The 20,274-nt window shown below is 55.0% G+C and overlaps 3 protein-coding genes across 8 annotated transcripts; 1 reads left to right on the top strand and 2 right to left on the bottom strand.

Annotated features, from left to right (window-relative positions):
- Positions 1–533: 533 nt before the first annotated feature.
- PNMT (phenylethanolamine N-methyltransferase) lies at positions 534–2,169 on the top strand (the record flags this gene model as incomplete). The annotated part of the gene is made up of 3 exons (XM_081218393.1): positions 534–735; positions 1,271–1,478; positions 1,603–2,169. The coding sequence occupies 3 exons, from the start codon at positions 534–536 to the stop codon at positions 2,042–2,044; spliced, it is 852 nt and encodes a 283-aa protein (XP_081074519.1). The 3' UTR covers positions 2,045–2,169.
- A 586-nt stretch (positions 2,170–2,755) lies between these two features.
- Positions 2,756–16,408, bottom strand: PGAP3 (post-GPI attachment to proteins phospholipase 3). 6 transcript variants are annotated; one of them, XM_081219132.1, is made up of 9 exons: positions 16,194–16,408; positions 14,862–14,959; positions 13,916–14,068; positions 8,577–8,852; positions 6,321–6,383; positions 5,594–5,655; positions 5,114–5,250; positions 4,653–4,857; positions 4,142–4,482 (listed from the first exon to the last, which is right to left on the bottom strand). In XM_081219132.1, the coding sequence occupies exons 1-9, from the start codon at positions 16,372–16,374 to the stop codon at positions 4,419–4,421; spliced, it is 1,239 nt and encodes a 412-aa protein (XP_081075258.1). In that variant the 5' UTR covers positions 16,375–16,408; the 3' UTR covers positions 4,142–4,418. The 6 variants fall into 6 exon arrangements, with proteins under 6 accessions (XP_081075263.1, XP_081075258.1, XP_081075259.1 ...); XM_081219137.1 differs by lacking the exon at positions 8,577–8,852 and having other exon boundaries at positions 2,756–4,309; XM_081219133.1 differs by lacking the exon at positions 8,577–8,852.
- Positions 16,409–19,277: 2,869 nt separating this feature from the next.
- LOC308607343 (transmembrane emp24 domain-containing protein 2-like) lies at positions 19,278–19,985 on the bottom strand. The gene has a single exon (XM_081219188.1). The coding sequence runs from the start codon at positions 19,963–19,965 to the stop codon at positions 19,360–19,362; it is 606 nt and encodes a 201-aa protein (XP_081075314.1). The 5' UTR covers positions 19,966–19,985; the 3' UTR covers positions 19,278–19,359.
- Between the last annotated feature and the right edge of the window lie 289 nt (positions 19,986–20,274).

The raw sequence follows: 20,274 nt of genomic DNA, 5'->3' as shown, positions 1-20,274 counted from the left end.
AGGAGAGGCGGAGAAGGGGAGTTGGGGTGACCTCACTAAGGAAGGGGGGTGGATGTTGGACAGGGTGTCCCGGAGATGTCCCTGGCGCTGGGAGCTGGGAACGGGGGAAAGGGCTAGCTTGAACCCTGGCAAAAAAGAAGGGAAGGGATGCCAGGCAAAAGGGGTGCATGGCTGCTGGAACTGGAGAAGAGCTACAGGGCGGAGCTGGGGCTGGCGGACGCAGGGGTCTAAGGAGTCTGGGGGTACGAAGCGGAGGGGCAGGGCGCGGGAGCTGGCCTTGGACCAGGGCAGGTGAGACAAAGGGTGGAGGGCAGCCGGGAGCAACTGTGGAGCAGGGGCGGGGACGGATGCTCCCCCCCCCACCTTGTGTCTGCTGCTCCGACACTAAAGGAGATGGATGGGGTGGGGAAACGCAGCGCGCGTGGCCCCGGGCGGCTCATCACTCAGCCGCCGCCCCCGCAGAGGAGAGGTCGGGGCGGGGGTCCGGCCGCAGATAAAGGCGAGCGGGGGACAAGGGCGGCCGCGGCAGCAGCATGAGCGGGACAGACCCGAGTCACGCTGCGGGCGCGGCCCCCGACTCAGACCCGGGCCGGGCGGCAGTCGCCTTGGCCTACCAGCGCTTCGAGCCCCGCGCCTACCTCCGCAACAACTACGCGCCCCCTCGGGGGGACCTGAGCGGCCCCGACGGCGTCGGGCCTTGGAAGCTGCGCTGCTTGGCGCAGACCTTCGCCACTGGTGAGCGCGGGGAAACAGGACAAGGAGTCACAGGGAGCCAAAGGGGTGCGCACGCGACAGCCAGATGGGGACAGGTAGTTAAGAGGTGAAAAGAAAAGAGGAAGTGGAGCAGCACCCCTCACGTGAGAGGAGAGAGAAGGGGGCGTCGGGAGGGAGAACACCCAGACTTGAGAAGTGAGGTGGGGAATGCAGAATGAGGGGCGGGGCACAGGCGGAGGAGAGAAGCTGCCAGGCACCTGAGATTTCCCCCACCTAATCCCCACTGGTAGGTGACTAGTTTACAGTTGTGGAACCTGAGTCACAGAGAGGTTAAGTTCATTTCCCAAGGTAAAAGTCAGCAGATGTTGGAGCTGGACTCAGACCCTGGTGAGTCTAACTCCAGAGCTAATGCTTTTTCCAGATAGAGACACACTTCCAGGGGGAGAAGGAACAGAGAGAGGGGAAAGAAGCCCCAGGTAAGGGAGGCCGTGACTGAGGCTGGGGGCTGCAGGCACAGGCCTAGCACCAGGGCCTGCTTCCTCTGCCCCCCCCCCAGGTGAGGTGTCTGGACGCACCCTCATTGACATTGGTTCAGGCCCCACTATCTACCAGCTGCTCAGCGCCTGCGCCCACTTTGAGGACATCACCATGACAGATTTCTTGGAGGTGAACCGCCAGGAGCTGGGGCTCTGGCTGCGAGACGAGCCTGGGGCCTTCGACTGGAGCGTGTACAGCCAGCACGTCTGTCTCATCGAGGGCAAGGGGTAAGGGCTGGGGGGTGCGGGTTGGGCAGGGGGTTTCCCACGGAGTGGCTGGTGGGAGGCAACAGAGAACTGGGTGTGGGCAGTCCAGAGCCCTGGTCCTGACTCCGCCTTCTGAGTCAAACAGTGAATCCTGCCAAGAGAAGGAGTGCCAGCTGCGAGCCAGGGTGAAGCGGGTCCTGCCCATCGACGTGCACCAGCCCCAGCCCCTGGGCGCTGGGAGCCTGGCGCCCCTGCCTGCCGATGCCCTGGTCTCCGCCTTCTGCCTAGAGGCTGTGAGTCCGGACCTTGCCAGCTTCCAGCGGGCCCTGGACCACATCACTACACTGCTGAGGCCTGGGGGGCACCTCCTCCTCATCGGGGCCCTGGAGGAGTCATGGTACCTGGCTGGGGAGGCCAGGCTGGCAGTGGTGCCAGTGCGCGAGGAGGAGGTGAGGGAGGCCCTGGTGCGTAGCGGCTATGAGGTGAGGGATCTGCGCACCTACATCATGCCTTCCCACCTTCGGACAGGCGTAGATGATGTCAAGGGCATCTTCTTTGCCTGGGCCCAGAAGAAGGTGGGGGTGTGAGGCCCCAGTGCACACAGTGCCGGCGGCCCTCACCCACCTAGCTTCCCTGTTATCTGAGGTGGCACCTAATAAAGAAATGAGTCCATGCTGGTTGGTGTAACTGCAGTCTTTGGCTCTCCTGGGAAGCAACAAGGGCCCAGAGCTCTCTCTTGTGTTGTGGGCATATGGGAGGCATCAACCCTGGCCTTTTCTCCAGAAGCTTCCATGAAGGTAGATTTCCGTACACTCATTCTTCCCAAACTAAGGAAAGCCAGGGTCAGAGGAAACTCATTCAGCATCTGCTGTGCGCCAGGCACCTGCTAGGCCCATTCAGTCCTCACACTCGGCAGCAGGTCCTGTTACCCTGCTTGCAGGTGAGGCTCAGAAAGGTTAGGAACAAATAAATAGTAGGGGAGCTTAGCACTTAGCGGAGCCCAGGAGGGGAGGTGAAGGGGGATAATTAGGAGAACGCGCAGGGGGTGGGGCTACAATCCAGGCCCAAAGGCCAAGGGAAGTCAGAGGGGAAGAACAGGCACCAGCACCCCCCGCCCAGCCCCCATTACGGGCGGGACGGGAGCTCCATCCAGATCCGCTGTTGCCCTGAATCTGGTCCTTGCCATCCCCACTCCCATGGGCCCAGGTAGAGACGCCATCTGCCTGTTGCCTCCAGCCAGCTCTGTCTTCTTCCCTCCAGCCCACCCTACTTACACAAATGAGCCGGAAAAGGCTAGGTGAGTCTGAGAATTGGTTTATTAAGAATGTCCCTTGCCACCCTCCTACCTTAAAGTAGTTCTTAGTATCAAAAGAAGTTACAGGTCATCCAAGTCCCTGAGGTGGGAGCCCTAGCTCAGCACCCTTACCCCCAGGGAGAGGCAAGAGGGCAGAGAACAAGCAAGACTCCAGACTCCTTGCTGCAGTCACAGAGCCTCTGCCTTTGGATGGAAAGTTTCTGCAGCCCCACGTTCTGTCCTTGTGGAGCGGGGATGTACTATGGCTGCTGGCAACGGGCAGGGGTCACCTTTACCAGGGTGTAGGTACAGCACGGGCCCTGCCTGCCTCTGGGAAGATCAGAAACCAGACCCAGCCAAAGCCTTCTCCCCTCCGCCCTCAGATTGCCCCCGCCCTCCCCTGGGTCGGGCAGTGGCAAAGGGGCTTAGCAGGCAGGGCGCTGGGGTAGGGGCTGGCCAACCATGTCTAGGCAAGGAGGATCCCCAGTTTTCTTCCTCCCTCTGCCTCCCAAGGGGCTGATTCTGGGGGAGATCTTGGGCTGTGCAGAAGCCCAATGAGGTTCGTAAAGACGGGGGCAAAAGAAAGGAACACATATACACACATGCAGCCTGGACACCCTTACCCCTGCCAGATCTTGGGGACACCCTGGCTTTCTGCCTGGCCTGGGGCTGTGTATAGGGTTGGTGCTCAGTAAATGGCTGTCGACATGATTTGATTCTCCCCCCCACTGTGTGGCATTCACACTCCCCTGCACCTCCACTCAGTCTCTGCATGTTCCCCTAACCCACACTAACCCGCCTGCCCCCCAACACCACACTTCAAAACCACTCACATACACCCCCGCTTTCCACACTGCACAAGGCCAATGCTCACACACACTGCCCCACCCAGCATCCCACACACCCCAGGCCGGTGTCCACCATCCCATCACCTACACACTTGGTCTCCCTTACACACTCACGTGCGGGCTCCCAACCAGAACAGCAGCACAGGGGCCAAAGGGATTCCTGTCCTGGGTTCTCTGGGGTCCTGGCCCCGAAGAGGGAGTGTGGCGAGGCCTCCTGGGGGTCTGACTGGGGCAACAGTCTGGGTGAGGCTGCTCCCCAATCCCAACAGCTTGGTCCCTCTAGATCCCATGGGGAGACTGAGACCTGCCTTGAAACTTGCGCAGCCGAAGAGCAAGCATCTAGTGCCACCTAGTGGTGCCCCGGAGGAGGGCATGGGGGTAACAGAAGGGGACCCCACTATATCCCCAAAGGCCTGTGGTACCTGGTCTCCCAGCTAGACAGAGGGTTCTGGGAACCACCCAGGCAGTGACGGGATGGGAGGAGGAAGCTGATGGGGAGGGAGAGGCAGCCCTCCTCTCGGTGGAGCTAACACAGTTCCAGCCCAGTTCAGCTCCAGGGACCAGAGGCGTTGCCCATTTTCCAGCCCCAGATGTTATGAGGCCAGGTCTGAACTGACACCAAGAACTGTGAGGGCCATGTGGGGGTGAGCAAGGGGGTGGGCAGGTTACATGATTCTGGTCCCACACCCTCCATGTCCAAGTTCAAGACGCTAAAAGGAAAAAAAGGCATCTCAAGGACTGGGGCGGGGAGGAGGGGGGAAAGGGGAGCCAGCCGGGAGGGACAGAGTCGCCAAGAGGGCAGACCCGCTTTCAGGGCCTTCAGTCCAGTTTGAACTTGGCCTCTGATTCCTTCAGCAGGTAGAGGCTGTCATCTTCCAGAAAGCTGTGGGCCGAGGGAGGAGCCCACTGAGGCACAGCTCTGAGAGCGTCCCCTGGGGGCTGGGTGGGGTGTTGCGGCGAGCGGGCAGTGGGTGACCAGTGCACAGAGGCCTCTAAGAAGCAGGCAAGGACGGGCACGGAGGAGGTGAGCACTAGGCAGGGAGGAGTACCCACCTGAAGAAGAGGACGTGGACAGGGATGGTGCTGACGTGCCAGATGGCGTGGGCATCCAGGACCCAGAAGAGAGGCGGGAAGTCTAGCAGCTCGAGCAGGGACAGCCCCTGTAGCAGCAGGACCACCACGATGCACTTGCGCACGTGGGGCAGCCGCTGCCGATTCCGCAGGCACCAGGTCAGCCACCACGCCGCGTTCACCAGGCCTGGGTGAGGGTGGGGGCGGGGAGAGGCTCATTCCCGGACCTCCTTCTCTGCGAAGGAAGCTCTGTGACCCCAGGGCCCCCCTCAGGGGCTCCTCCCAACCTCCCCCCTCTCCCACCCCCGATTCTTTCCCCTTCCCTCCCTCTAAGGGTCTCTCTAGAAGTTCCTTCTCTGGGAACAGCACCAGTGCCCACCTCCACCCCAAGCCAGCAGCTCTGCAGATGGTCCAGCCCCCCCAGAGACCCTGTCCCACCTCACCAATAGCCACGTTGGCCGCCAGGTTGTAGCCATAGTCGAAGCGGACGAGGCTCAGGTAGGAGACGTGCGCCATCAGCATTAGCAGCAGGAGGGCCCGGAAGGCACTGGCCACGGCTGGGCGCTGCAGCCCCACGGTCCTGCCCCGCCACCCAGAGCTGCTCAGAGGTAGGGTGACCCGTCCCCGCAGCAGCATTCCCTGAAGCGTCCCCTCACGCCAGCAGCAGTGTGGGGGAGCCGCTGCCCCCTCCCCCATCAAAACAGGCTAGCAGGGCAGGCCTCCAATTCCTGGGGGCCTTTGCCAACCTCCTTGGAAAGAGCCAGGGCCCCTGGTCCCACCACAGGGTCCCTATCCAGAGCTGTCTGGAGCGTATGCATGTGCGAGATGAAAGCCCTGGGACAGCACCCCCAGCGGAGAGACTGGTGACCCCTTTCTGCCCCCAGGGTCTGATTTTGCTCCCACAGCAGCCAAGGCGGGCTCACCTGACACAGCACAGATAGACTGAGTGTAGGATGACAGTGGAGGCACAGAAGTAGTCCATTTTCTGAGGACAAGGAGAGCTGGATGAGGGACCAGTGTGTGGGCAACAGGCGGGAGACAAGGCTTCGTGGAGGGCAGGCTCCAGAGAGGACCCACTAGGGATGGGGGCAGGGAGGGGTGGCAGAGGCCCAGCCAGAGTCTAACGTGGGAGTCCTAGGCCTATGGCTAGGACGTGTCTCGTGCTCCTTTTGTCTATCCCTGTTTCATGCCTGAATTCAATGGACTGACCCTTGTATTCACATTATACAATTTAAAAAAAAAAGTGTGCTCAGCAGCGAGGCTTTAGAGGTATCGGTAGAGGGTGCCCGCCAAGACTCCAGAACGTAAGAGCATGCGCAGAATTCAGAGCGTGGTCTGGAGTTCAGCAGCTGTGGGCTCAAGTGTGGACTGCACCCCTTCACTGGCTGCATGATGCCGGGCGAGTGATTTCACCCCGTCCAAGGCTCAGCTGCCGCATCGGTGAAGAAGAGCCAATAATCACACCTGCCTCACAAGGGTCAAGTGAGGCTCAAGTGCACGAATAGGTTTAAAACGCCCAGCACAGAGCAAGTGCTCCATAAACCGAGTCAGGACGAGAACTAAGAGAGAACCAAGAGCCAGGTCTGCCCCGCCGCTCCTGGCTCCGCTGGGGACCGTCTCCAGCAGAAACTGGAGTGGGAGGGCGCTCACCTCTGTGAGGTCGGTGTCCCTGGTGTGGAAGACTGTGGACCAGAACCAAGCATTGAGGGAGACCTGAGGAGGGAAGTGGCTGGTGAGTGTGGTGCCCCAAGGTGGGGAAGACCCCCCAGAGGGCTCACATCCATCTCACTTTGGGGAAAGGGATCTACAGAGCTGAGAAACATGCTTCCCCTGGGCCCTGGAGCCCATGGACTGGACAAACCCGTGTCCCTCCACCTCCACCCGGCCCGGGGCCGTCAGGCTCAGCTTCCCACCACCCTGAACCCCCAAGGCCACGGGGGCTGCAGCCTCCACAGGTTCCGGCCTGGCCTGGGAACCAGTTCCAGCAGAGTCAAGTTCCCTGGTTACTCAGTGGCTAAGACAACAGCCCCCCGGGGGACCTCACCTCCTCCCCCAACGGGCAGGTGACGATGACAGCCCCACCCACCCGGGCGAGGTGAGCCAGTGACCTCAGCCTCTGGGGGCGGGAATGAAGTGGGTGGGGTGGAGGGGCTCGAGCCAGCTTGGGGTGTGTCCAGAGCAAGCAAGCAAGGGAGGGAGATCAAGGAGATCCCACTGGGGCCAAGTCTCTGAGGAGGCGCCTGGCCAGCGGAGCCCAGCCTCCTCCCGGCTGGGCCGGCCCAACCCGCCAGGCCAGTGGCTGCTGCTCCGAGTTCTGGGAGGAGGGGAGGAGCGGGGCTGGAGGGGCAGCGGCGGGCAAGGGCCCAAGGGAACGCTGGAGGCCTTCCTCCTGGAAACTAACTGCAAGGAGAGAGCACAGATCATCTTGCAAATGAGGCCTACCTCTTGTGGGAGTTGGCGCTGGCATTTTTTTCAGGGACTGCTGTGTCCACAGCAGAAGCCCAATGTACTGAAAGAAGGGTGGGCTGGGGTGGAGATACACACACTGGAGGGCTGGGAAACCAGTCAAAGGGAGAAACGGCCAAGGTCTGGCCTGGAATGCCCTGGAGGTGGGGATGGATGCACTAGGGTGGTACAGGCCTGCCAGAGACGGGTAAAGGCCCGGAGCTGCTCAGTGGGGTCCAGTACACCAGGAAAACTGGCCAGGCAGGGGACAGAGGGAGCAGGGTAAAAAGCCACTCTCCGTCCGGTAGGCAGCAGCAAGGTCAGAGGGTGGGATGAGCTCCCTAATGCAGGCTCGAGGGGGCTTATGAGGAAATGGGAAGAGCGACGGGCTGGAGGCCTGGGCTCTACTGCAAAGCTGGCAGTGTCTGGAGGCTCAGGGAGGCCGCTGTAAGCCTGTCTGGCCTGGGTCCAGGGCTGACTCTCGCTGCTTATGCTTCTCATGACCTGGGCACAGGCTTTGTCCTTCTGGGCCCGAGCTTCCCCCGGGACAAATCAGGGGCTGGTCACAGTGATCCTTTGTCCCCTTTCCAGCCCTGCTGTCAGGTGATCAGTCCAGGTCAGGCTGCTTCCTCCTTTGAGGACAGCCGTCCTGTCCCACCCCTGGTGCTACTCCTTCCCCAGAGACAGCAATGGAGGCATGGTCCGGAGGCTGGAAAACGGGTCGTTTTCCACAGCAGAGTCGTTTCTCAGACTCTGCTTCTGCAGAGTCTGGGATACTCAGGGTCAGCGTGGGGAGAGAAGCAGGCCCGGGGCTGGAGACGGGGCCCAGGCGATCACATGGGCCAGGTCTCCTGGGCAGGCGAGGAACAGGGACATCTTTGGGGAGGAGTAGCCCTGGAGCCAACGTGAGGGGGAGGTGGTGGGGAAGGCAGCAGGGAATGGCAGCCAGCCAGGCCTCCTTGTCACCCATGGCAGGAAGGGGGAGGTGACAGGAGGACTGAGCTAAGTGGTGGCCGGGGGCTGGGGTGGATGCACAGGGCTAGGGCTTAGCTCTATGGCATGAGGCTGGGGGCGGCTTGGTCCCCTGTCCAACCGCCTCCCCAGGGGGCCTTCCACTTACAGAGACCCACCTGAAGCCTGGACTCTGCACCCCTGAAAAGTCCCCTCTCCCCTGGGGAGTGTCCCATTATGGGGGGCTCCTCTTCTGACCCTCTCCACAGATCTGGGAGATAGTGTCATTAAAAATGCAGACCCTAGGGCCAGACTGCCAGGGTTCAAATCCTGCCTCTGCATTTCCTGTGTGTCCTTGGGCAAGTTATTTAGCCTTGCTGTGCCTCAGTTTTCTCATCTGTAAAATGGGAATAATCATAGTATTGATAAGGATTTAATGAGCAATACAAGTACAGTGTACAGCACAGTGCCCAGGAACAGGGTTAAACATTAGGAGTTACTTCTCCCCACCTTGTTGACCAGTGTGGGATCCTCACACCACTTCACAGACTTGAGGCCAAAGAGCCCAAGTCTGCCTCCCATTCTCCCTGCCGGCCAGGGAGGTCTAGGCCAAGAAGGGGTGGTCTCCCCACAACTGCCTAGGCTCATCCCATAGTTCCAGGCTGGGGGCAGGATGTCTGGAGCCTCCGTAAGGAGATGGACTCTGGGTTCAAGTTCTGCCTCGGCCCCTAAACAGCTGTGTGATCTTGAACAAATAAGAGCTTCTCTGAGCCTCAGCTGCCTCACCTACAAAACGGGGTTAATAATAGCATCCACCGCGTAAGAGGGTTGTGAGGACGATGTCTGCAAACTACGGGGCACAAAGAAGCCATTCAGTAAGTGGTGGCTGTTCCTGAGGCCTGGCACACACTAGGTGACCCAGAAATGTCAGTTTCCTTCATCATGTCCAGGGACTGACCCCCTACTACTTCCCTTCACCTGACACACACACACACCCACCCCCGCAAAGGTCACAATGTTCCAGGGCAAACCACAGGGCCCCAGGGTCTCTTGATCCCAGAACGCAGATGCCTCAGCTGTAGGAAGAGGCCCCTCGTCCCTGCTCCTGAGCCACTACCCCACCAGGATGCACCGAAGAGATGCTATTTCTCTTCACTCGAGTTTGTCATCAAGACTCAAGCGGAAGGGACAGCCCGAGTGTACGGCTGCTCCCAGACTCCTCGGCCGAGCCTGAGTAGAATGGGGGCCGGGGGGGGAGATAACTGGTCAATCAGGCCAGGAGGGCGATGGACGCCAAGAACTTTGCGTAAACACCGAGGAAAGGGGGAGGCGGGGCAGGTTGCCAAAGAGGGTGGAACTGGTGGGGGACAAGGCAGGCTGGGCGGAGGGAGAGCAGGAGGCTGTTTCAGTCTGTTGGAAAATAGGAAAATTGAGACAAAAATATCACAGCCGTGAAACTGGTTGGATGCCAAGTGAGCCAGATCTGTCAGGAATTCGACCCCAGTACTAAGCCCCAGCGCTCGGGGCTGTCATTGACACCACCGAGGTGGGGACAAGTGGGTCTTTAAATAGCTCGGTGTCTCAGAAGTGGGGGAGGCAGAATGTTAACTATGATGCCTGCTGCCATCCTGGGCCCCCCCAGAGGCCTCAGGCAGGGCAAGCTGGCCCCAGTTCACTCCTGAGAAAGAAGTGGGCGAGAAGTGGATGGAGACTAGAGAAGGGGGGCTTTTTCCACCATCAAAAAGGACCCCTTGATTTCCTGCCATTGCCTGTTCCACTGGCTCTTATCTGACCGTAGGGAAGTCCTTCCTGAAGTCTAGCCACCATTCTGCTGTAGCCTTAACCTGTCTCTTCTCACAGTTTCCTCAGCAGAGGTAGGGTACAGTTAGTCCCCACCTCCCTGAATCAGCCTGCAGAGACAGTCTGGGATTTCCCGGCACACTCAGCCTCACCTCTACCCCTGAGGACCTTTCTTTGTTGGATGAAGGAGCACAGCACTGGCCTGGCCTGGCGGCTTTGGCAGAGAGCAGGGGCCCCTGATTCCACGAAGTCAAAGGTCTGTGGAGGGCAGAGTTTTGGAGGGCTCCTCCAAAGCCCGGCTGCTGCCCAGCCTAAGTCCAGGTCTAAATGTCAAGGCAGGGGTTGACTTCTTGTGCCAAAGCTTCATTAGCTCTGCTAATTCCCAGAGAAAAAGACTGAGACCCACTCCCCTCCCCAAGACCTTAGCTGGAGCAGGTGGGGGGGGGCCTTCCCACCTCACCCCACCAGAAATCAGGAGCCCCACTTGTTCCAGAAAACCCAGCCCAGGACAAAGTCCACTGCCACACCCTCCATAGAGCTTGGGATCCTTCGCGCTTGCAAACATACACGGGACTAAAGATCAAGTGTAAAATCCAAACTGGATCATCAAAGGGAGTGTGGGCACGGAGACTGTGTCCCTCAAGGGCCTATTGGTGGCATGCAGGGGGTCCCATGTCCCAGGACACCACATCCCGTCGGGCGCCCTGTGACACAGGCCCCAGGTATCTGTCCTCTCTCAAGCTAACATCTCCTGATCTGTCCCTAAGGGTCCTTGGTCACGCTGGACGGCAGGGTACACCTGGGAGGTATGATCCTCACCAAGAAGGAAGCTGAGTGGCAGATGCCAGTGAGATGAAAGGCCCAAGAAACAGGGAGATCAAGGCAAGAGCTGTGAAGTGACCACTGGCCTCTGGCGCATGTCGTGAAGACGAAGGCTGGGACCCTCAGACCAGCACGTCTACCCAAGGAGGCTCTGAGTTTAGTTCAGAGGGATCAGGCAGGGCTGTCCTGTGCTAACAGGGGCAGGGGCGAGGGGGCGGTACAGCAGTGAGCCAGGCAGCAGTGTCCCTGGAAGAGCCCCAAGGGAAAGGGGACGGGTGGACTGTCCTCAGTTTCCCCACCCTTCCTGCTTTCTTGGCCAGGACCAAATTCCCTTCTCCGTGTGAGGCCTAAAACAGGAAGTGGTGGCTGTCTCCCACCCATGCCTGTGAGAGGCTGGGCTGATGCCAGGCCCGTGCCTACACAAGAGCCCTTGCCCCTCAGCCTGGCACGTGGGGCCCTCTCTGCTTCATCTTACCCCCCTTCGACCCCCCTTCACCCAGCCACGCTGTGGTCAGGCTGACCTTCCCAAGGTTGCCTGTCCAGGCCCCACACTGACCTTTGCTCCTGCTGTGCCCCCAGCCTGGAATGCTGGAATCTAACCTCCTCTCCCGCCATGTGCACATGTCTAAGCCTGACCAGGCCTACGAATCCCGGATGAAGCCTCTCCTCCTCTCTGGGCTTCCCTGAAAGACTTCTCCCCGAGACGATATGATCTCCCCAGCTCCCAAAGCTCTCTCCCTGAGCCCTCCTCACCTCTGCCTCCATCCTGCCGCCCAGATTGGCAGGACCTGGACCTCCCGCTTCGCTTAGCTCCTTGGCGCAGGGGCTTCAGCTACCACAAGTGCTAACCCCTTTCTCCACCCACGGCAGATGCTCCATAAGCATTTCGCACAGCACGTGGGAAGAGCCCAGAGAGGGACTAGGTGCTCGGGCCCTGGAGCCAGACAGCCCTGGGTGCCAGCCTGTCTCCACTACTCACTACCTTGTTAGCTGTTAACGTGGGGCAGGGTTTCCCCCTCTGAGCCTTCCACAAAGCTCACAGTGGTATTACAAGGATTAAGTGAGGAAATGTATGTACAGAACTGAGGACCATGCCCGTCACGCAATCTGTGTTCCATAACTGATAAAAATTATGAACATCTATTGAATGGGAAGCTCTAGGGAGGAGCTGCATCACCCAGAGGCTCGACAGCCTCCTTGCCGCCCTGCTTCCGATCCCCATGTCTCAAGTCTGAGGTTTGGCCTGAACTTCCGGCACCCCAACGCTATCACTGTCCCCAAGGTCCTCAGAGATCTCAGGGTCCCCAGATCTAGGGGCGGTCTTCAGTTTCATTTTATTGACTGAAGCAGAATTCAGGAGAATGGCCTACTCTCTCCTTCCTGTCCTTGTCCCAGGGCTCCCCCAGCCACACGATGGCCTCACTTTCCACCTCCCCCTCTGGCCACTCCTTCTGTCTCTGTTGCTGGCTCATCCTCCTCTATTTAGCCATTAAGTTTTGGGGTTCCTCGAGGCTCCATCCTAGACCCCTTCTCTTCTCACCAAGTTCCCCCCTGGTGACCGCATCCACAGGCTCTATCACTGTCTCCTAAGCAGAAGCACAGGGGTCATCCACACAGCCAAGATGCTAAGAGTGTAGACTCTGGAGCCAGATGCCTAGATTCAAACCCTGGCTCCGGGGCAGATTACTTAACCTTTCCAGTCCTTGGTTTCCTCATCTGTAAACTGGGGACAATAATACTACCTACCTCATAAGCTTGTTATGGTATTAACAAGGTTAATATTTATAAAATGCTTAGAACGGTGCCTGGCACACAGTAACAGCTATGTAGTTGTTTGTAAAATAAATACATTTTAAAAATTTTAATGTCACCTCCAAAACATAGCTCAAACGTACTTCTCTTTAATACCTTCCTTCCCAAGACCCAGGCCACCTCTCTGGTCTCGCTACTGTGCCTTATGCTAAAATTACCAACTAGGCCCCACATCCACTCCTGCTCGCTCCAACCTGGTCTCTACACAGTAGCCAGAAGAGCAAATCTACTCACGAAGCCCCTTCTCTCCAACCCTCATTGCTTCGTGAGGCTTCGACAGTCGAGATCTAAGTGTTACTGTGCCTTCCAGGCTCTCCATCCCCATCCATCTCCAGGCTCCACCTGCTGCCCAGCCGCCCACCCGCCTCACACCCCCTCCCAGCTTCCTGCCTGGCCGGCCTCCTGGCCTTTCAGGTCCTCATATAACCTGCACTCTGTCCTGCCAGTGCACATTCACTCACCATTCTGACATGACCTCGCACACCCCTTCCTCAGGGAAGGCTTCCCTGGATTGCCCTGTGCTGGTCTAGACCTCATCACACACCCCGACAGCAGCACACATCTATCCTCCACTGCACTTGTTCATAGCTGTCCTTTTATATTCAATTGTGTGCTTATGTGATTAGTACCAGAGGGCAGGGACCCGTCTGTCCTTATATACTGGTGGATCTCCTGCACCCAGCAAAGTGCCTGGCACGTAGCAGGCGCTCAGTACATGAACGAGCGTCTGCTTTGATGGCAGGACGTGTGGGCTGGTGTGTCCCTAAGGCTCACAGTGGCAGCTCTGCTCCAGAGACACCCACTGCCACCTCCTACTCTCACACCCTCCCCCAGGCCGCTGTGGTTCCTATCCGTACCACAGTCCCTGCTTCTCACACCACTCCAGGCTCTGGATGCGGGCTCTTCTGACCAGCCATTCTGTGAAGCTCAGAGCCCTCTCTGGATACTCAGATGGAACATATTTCAGCTTCTCCAGGGATGGGCTAAGCCCAGACTGAGCTCTAGATGGAGTGCTGTGGCCGCTACTGCCTCCAGGCCTCAGCTGGGGTGGACAGTGCTTTGAACCTTCCAGAGGGGTCCTTGGAAAGACCTGTGGTCCCCGCATGCTCCCTACCACCCATCTCCCTTCTGTGTTTGTAAATTGCCCTGCTGGGTGTTTTAGCAGCTTCCTGCTTCAGGACAAGAACAATGTTTCTTTCCTCTCTCCCTCTCTCTCAAACAGCCTGACCTAGGACTTTGCTAGAAAGGGAAGGCCTGATTCAGCACCTTCCCTGTTCTCCCCAGCCTCGACCATCCCATAGCTGCAACTTTAACCCTGGAAAACAGAGGGGAGGCTAGGTGGGTGATAATGGGGCTCTAAGAGTTCCTCGTTCCTGGGTGAGGGTGTCGAGCAGGAATCCTGCCAGGTTACCTACCCAAGCGAAGGCCACGCAGGTGGGGTACATAGGGGATGAGGCTGGCACGGAGGTGCGGTAACGACAGAGCATCACCAGGCTGGCCAGGCCATTGAGGAAAGAGGCCACAGCAGAAGCTGGTTCTTGGAAGCACAGGAACCGGAAGAAGGGCCACTGAAAAAGGAGCACATGGAGGGGGCCTGAGGAGCAAGCAACGCCCAGTTGGTCCAACCTACCTCTGCCTGACCTGCTGCATCACCAGGCCCCCGGCCGGCTCCGCAGCTCTGGACCTTGGCCAAAGCCTCTGGGGCAGTCCCTCTTCAGATCAACAAGCTCCCCTGCAGTCCCTGGATGAGGGTTATCCCTCTATCCTGGACAGCATTCACAGCACTGGGAAGACCAGGCGGGGCAGTGTGGATGGCTCAGCATGGCCTGGTGGAAATAGCACAGACCTGCCATCTAGAAGACACAGGTCCTAATCCCTCCTCTACCACTAACCACGGCCCTCTGAGCCTCAGCTTACTCTGTGAAAAACTGGGGAGAATAATTTTTGCCAACCTCAACACTCTAGAACAAGATCATATTGGATCAAAAGGCATCAGCAAACTGTGTCTCGCTGGGCAATCTGAGGGGGTATTATTATTTTAATCCAGACTCCTACTGAAGAAGCAACAGAAAGTGTGCCAGGGGGATGCTCAGGGAATTTGTCTTTGTAGCAAGGTGGGCATCTCAACCACCCTAAGCAGCCCAGGACCACTCCCTGAGGAGACTCCAAAGCCTCCCAGATCCTCAAATCCAGAGGCAGGACACATTGTTCCCATCTGATGATAACCAGCATATTTTGAGAAAAACAGGTACCTGCCCCAAACACACACTCATCACCCCACACCCTGGCCTGCTTGGACAGTGTGGTCCAACTAGAGGCATCTTACTCCCACCATCTACCTACCCTGACCCTCCAACTCACCTTGCCATGGAACTGAGGCACTTTGTGACCTTCCTGGAGGTAGAGGCCAACGGTGACCCACATACACTCATACTTACAGTCATCCTGACAGGTCCAGCCTGAAACAGATAAATATGGCCTGGTGAACTCCCCAGCATGGGGAGGCACAGAGAGAGCTCGAATGGGGCCCAAACTCAAACACAGGCCAAGAGGTCCTGCAGGTTGGACAGAACCAGAAGAAATCAGGAAATTCTAGCTTCCTGCTTGGACGGATGAGAGATGGTGTAAAATATACATAAGGGAAAGGCATGTGTGTGTGTGTTTTAGGGGGTAGGAGTGTACAGTGAGCAAGGAGAGATGTTTCTTCTCTTTTCCTTTCACCCAAGATGGAGACTTTGGCATCTGATGGATTCACCTGTGGATACCTGGGTTTATGTTTGCCTTTCCTGAACACAGGATTTTCTCTCACTCACCAGGGAGAAACCCTTGCCGTTTTACACCCCATCTATGAAAATGAAGCCCAGATTCTTCAGTCTGACTTTTAAGGCCCCATATTGCCTTTCTAACTTTATTTCCCACTACTCCTTTTCATGCACCCTGCTCCCTGAGTAAACCAAGCTGCTGGATGTGTCCATGTCTGTCCAGGGCCTCCACTCTCTGTTCTTTCTGTCTGGTATGCAAAGGGATAGTAAAGAGAAGAAACGTGTAGTCAAACAGGCCAGAACTAAAAACTCCACTTCACCACTTACTGGCTGTGTGATTTTGGGCAGGACACTTAACCTCTCTGAGTCTCCCCATCTGCAAAAATCAGGTTAAGAGAATTGACCTCAAAGGGTTGTTGTGAAAAATAACTATTTTGACACCTGCCACAAAGTAAGTGCCCACTATGGCCACAGGCCTAAATTTAATGCATCCATCCAGAAGCCCTTCCTCTCGAGAATGTTCCAAGATAATCACTGCCCCCACCTCCTCAAAGCCAGAAACGATTCCTTCCTCCCTATTACTTAATCTAAGAGTCCTTTGGGGCTCAAATCATCCTCTCCCTTGCACTTGCGAAGGCTAAAGTCCCCTTGGGGACTGTGAGCCCCGAAGTCAGGACCCTGGTCTGATTTCAGTGTCCTTCCAGGTCTTTGTACCCAGGAGGTAGTAAATGCCCATTTGACTCACTAAATAAAAAGTAAATGAAGCTCCTGGTTGACAGACTATCTAATCACTCTGGGACTCCACTCATTCACACTCACACTCACAATGGACCCGGGGGAGGAACTAAGGTACAGATTGCAGAGTGGTCTTCGGGGTCGAAAGGGGCAGGGCAAGTCCAATGGGCGGGGCCCACCGCGGGGTGGGGCTTACCTGCTAGACTCATGTAGATTGGCTGGCGGGAGCGGAAGTGCTTCAGTGCGCCCCCCGAACAGTTCCGCTCCTCGCACCGCAGCACGCAGTCGCGGTACACCGGCTCGCGATCGCCCTGGGAGCCGCTTGCTAGTGCGGCTGCCCCAACCAGCAGCACCAGCCGCACCGGTCGCCCAGCCATCCCTTCACCCTGGCCCTCCGCCGGCGGAGGAGCTTAGGAGTCCACTTCCGGAGTAACCGGAAGTGCCTTGTGTTCTTTCATCTACTCTCCGCTGAAGTCCACCCCAGTTTAAATAAACGTTCCCGGGTTTTTCTGGGCGCCTGCCCCGCCCCTCGCCTTAATGTTATCTGCATGTAACAGACGTCAGGGTTAGGGGAGGGGAGACACCAGGTGGGTTAAGAAGCAAAATAAAGTGGTATTTTATCAACATCCGTCTTCTTTCTTTTCCAGGGCCTCTTTATTTCAGGTAGGGCTAGTTTTCTGTAAGGCTAGTTTTCTGTCCCCAGCCCTGTCGGGTTTCCACTCCCTAATGTACCCGGAACTGTCCATTTATCTCCATCTCCACTGGCACCGCCACCCTAGTTAAAGACATCATTGTCTGTCGCCGAGGCAGCCGCATAAGCCTCTTAACACATCCCCCTACTTCTACTTAAACCCCTCCAGCCCATGCTCTATTTCCAAAATTTCAAATTTGACCATGTCATCCTCCTTCATAAAATCCTTTACTGGCTCCCACTTGCCTCAAGATAAAATCATAACCCCACAAGCCCTGCACGATCTGGCCCCTGGCTACTGGTCTCCCTCACTCGTCTGCCCCAGACTCCCCTCAAGGGGTCATGTCTCTCAAGCCCCGTGGCTCTACCTCGTCTGTATCACTCTTGCTATCACTCCTGCTGATTCTTTTAGTCTCAACGTAAACACTACTTCTGGGGGTGATAACACCTGGAGGGTGCTATAACATACAGTGGTCTCTTTGTCTTGTTTACCACTCTACTACCAGCACTAGTACAGAATTTGCCTCAGGGTAGGCGCTCGCTAAGAACGCGGTGTTTTTTTGTTTGTTTTTGCTTTTGTGTTTGTTGTTTTTTTAAGTAAATGAACAACGTAATTCATCGAAAGAATTTGGGCGCCAAACCCGGGCTGTCAAATCACCAGTGTGATTCAGACCACGCTGAGATAGGAGAGGTGTCCTGTTTCAAGAAAAATTAACCGGAGGATCTTTGGGAATAGGAGAACACTCGCTTTGGTATCACCCCTCCTCCCCACACTACCACCAGCACAAACACACACACCCGTCTCATTGGAGCATTGACGCCTTGTAGCTAGATGCATAATGAGTGTGTGCGTAGATTAATGACTGCCTTTCCTCCTCTCCACTCTCTTCACCCCTGGTCAGCTTTTTATCTTGGGAGGTGAAATGAGCTGGAAGTAAAATTGGATTTGGATTCTATTCATTCACTCGTTTGGCAAACATTTCCTGAGCACTTAGCCCTAGCACCAAGGTGGCAAGGCACAACTCCAGGAGGCACCATTCATACTGTATGTTCTGTGAATGGCGCTCAGGGGTGCTTCATTCACATTATATTTTCTGTGAATGGTGTCTCTTCCAGTTAAATATAACATGAATAGTGTCCCCTGGAGTTGGGCACCCAGTTGATACCGATTGGAAAGCTGAAATGAACAAAACAACCACTCAGCCCTCCAGGAGCTGATGGAAAACAATAGAGTGCTAATACTACTTTGCATCTGATGGATCGGTTCTTTTTTTTTTTTTTTTTTAAAGAATTGTTTATTTACTGGACCTGGGGCAGATTAGATACACAACCAATTTTACATTTACATCTTTTTACTCAATTTTGAAGTGTTTTCACACACACGCACACAAATTGGCATGCAACAGTTGTCCTAAGGTAAAACACAGTCACCTTAAACTGTTGCAAGTATTTTCACCCAAGGTTGAAAAATTGTTTATCCTGAACATGAAAACCTGTAACAAATTTAAGTTAATTATATAAAACTCGTTACTTGTAGTTTTCCCCTTGCAAAGATCCAAAACAAATGTACAAGTAATCAATATACATCAGTCACAACATAATCCTGGATCATCCCCACACCAAAACTAGATGCTCCTTTAATTTTAAACCCATCATCAGAGGCCAAGAGAAAGTCATTTCGCTTTATACAAAATTCACATGTGCCAAAAAAAGAAAGACCCAAATACGCTAGTACTGACAGTAATGCTCAGTACACTAATTAAACAGTGGCCAAAATGCCACTGATCAAAAATAAAATAGTGGCTGTATATCACTGCAAAGAAATCCAAGAGGCTTTTAACCCTTTGGCTTCAGAAATCCAGATTTTTCCAATTATGTGAATGCATACCTCCTCCGTGCCAAGAGTAGAGAAAGTGGATGTGCCCGCATAGAAAGAAAAAGAACCACCGTTCGCTGCAACACCCAGAGAATTGGCTTTAATAGAGACTTCTTACAAGGTTAGGCAGAAACCAAAAAATGGTTATTAGCTGCTTGTGTCAACAATTTTAAGTGGAGGTGATTGAGTTCTAAGGTTCAAAGTAAAACTTTAAAGGGGAAAAAGGTTGTTGGTTTAAGTCTTATCTTTAAAGCAAAAACAAGACAGACAAAGTATAAAAGTACCAACCTCGTAGCATCCTCTAGTCACAGAGCTCTGCCATTAGGCTGGATAGAAAATGTCAAGATTCAGATTGTTGTTTCTGATAAGGACTCAACAACAAAATGAAGCTTTAATGACATGAACTGCAGGATAAGGGATCCCAAGAATGCAATCATTTTTAGTAAAGTACTATCAGTAAAGTACTATCCTGAACAGACTGCATTTTACTATGAAAACAAAAGGAAAGAAGATATAATAAGGACTATACACCTATAGTCCACTTACAGTCTTTGAGTTCTGGAAGGACCTGTATATGGAGAAAGAACTGAAATATGAAATCATGCCAATCACATGTCAAATTTTCACTATAACTTTCCTAAAAAAGTGTTTTCCCCAATATCTATTAATCACAAAGAAACCGAAGCTGCGAATGTACAGTTTAGAAAATAAAACGTAGAAACTAATGGCATTATTATGACAAAGATGTTTGGTAAACAGTGAATTATGAGTTTCAGATCATCAGGAAAAGGCTTTTTAAACAGCCCTCCGGACTTCAAAAAATCTCTTCAGGTAGTAGATCTGTCCCAATGTCATGGCAACTAGAACAAGAGCTTCAAAGAAGGACCAAAGGACCACTCTGCTGTTTGTGTTGTCATTAATTGCTCTGTGTATTCTCTCCCGAACTTCCATGTATTCCTGTTCATGCTTTACAGCTGTCATCGCCACTGCGAGCTCATTAATCATTTCTTCTAGCTCGTTCTGGTGAGCTTCTGTTTCCATGTCTTGTCCTTTGGGGGCCTCCCCAATATCAATGGTGAGCATCACTATCTTTGGAGTCATGGTGGACATCCTATTGCTAAAACAAAACTTATATGTTCCATCCATGTGAGCAGCAAATGTGTATTTCCCACTGGACTCCCGGTCTCCTTTATAAATTCCTTTATTATCAGGCCCTGTAATCTCCACATCGATGTCCGGGAAGCCGCCCTCGGCCACCTCGAAGATGAGGTCCATCTTGGTGCCCGAGGTGACCCGCTCGAAGAAGCACTCCTCGGCATGCGCGTCGATGCTGACGAAGTAGCCCGAGGCCGTGGCCAGGAGGGCGGCCAGGAGCACCAGCAGCTCAGCGAGCGTCACCATGGTTGGTCTGGGGCCGAAGCCAGAGCCGCCGTCGCCGCTGCCACCGCTGTCGTCTCAGCCGCCGCCACCCCATTGTTTTTTTATCTTAAAATTTTATTTTTTAGTTTTTAATTGAAGTATAGGTTATTTACAATTTTGTATGACAGATCAGTTCTTTTATAATACATTATTTTATTTTGTCCTTACTATAACGCTTGGATGAACCTTTTTATGAGGATCCCCATTTAAAGGTGGGGAAATTTAGGATTAAAGAGGATGAAATACGGACAAAGCAGGAATTCTCCCTTTGAGAGAAAACCAAGGTAGAAA

The sequence above is a fragment of the Mesoplodon bidens genome (genome assembly GCF_964165515.1).
Source record: "Mesoplodon bidens genome assembly, chromosome: 19".
In the NCBI taxonomy this organism is placed as follows: Eukaryota; Metazoa; Chordata; class Mammalia; order Artiodactyla; family Ziphiidae; genus Mesoplodon; species Mesoplodon bidens.
This window is presented reverse-complemented; position numbering and strand designations above follow the sequence as displayed.

Bases quoted from the DNA above. Each gene is read 5' to 3' on its own strand.
- PGAP3 (XM_081219132.1), bottom strand. From the start codon at position 16,374: ATGGCTGGGCGACCGGTGCGGCTGGTGCTGCTGGTTGGGGCAGCCGCA. The intron at 8,853-13,915 runs GTAGGTAACCTG...CCCGTTTTGTAG, and splicing joins CCTGCGTGGCCTTCGCTTGG to GTGAGGCAGCTGAGGCTCAG. The intron at 6,384-8,576 runs GTGGGGAGAAGT...TTCCCTCCTCAG, and splicing joins ATCCCACACTGGTCAACAAG to GTCTCCCTCAATGCTTGGTT.
- LOC308607343 (XM_081219188.1), bottom strand. From the start codon at position 19,965: ATGGTGACGCTCGCTGAGCTGCTGGTGCTCCTGGCCGCCCTCCTGGCC.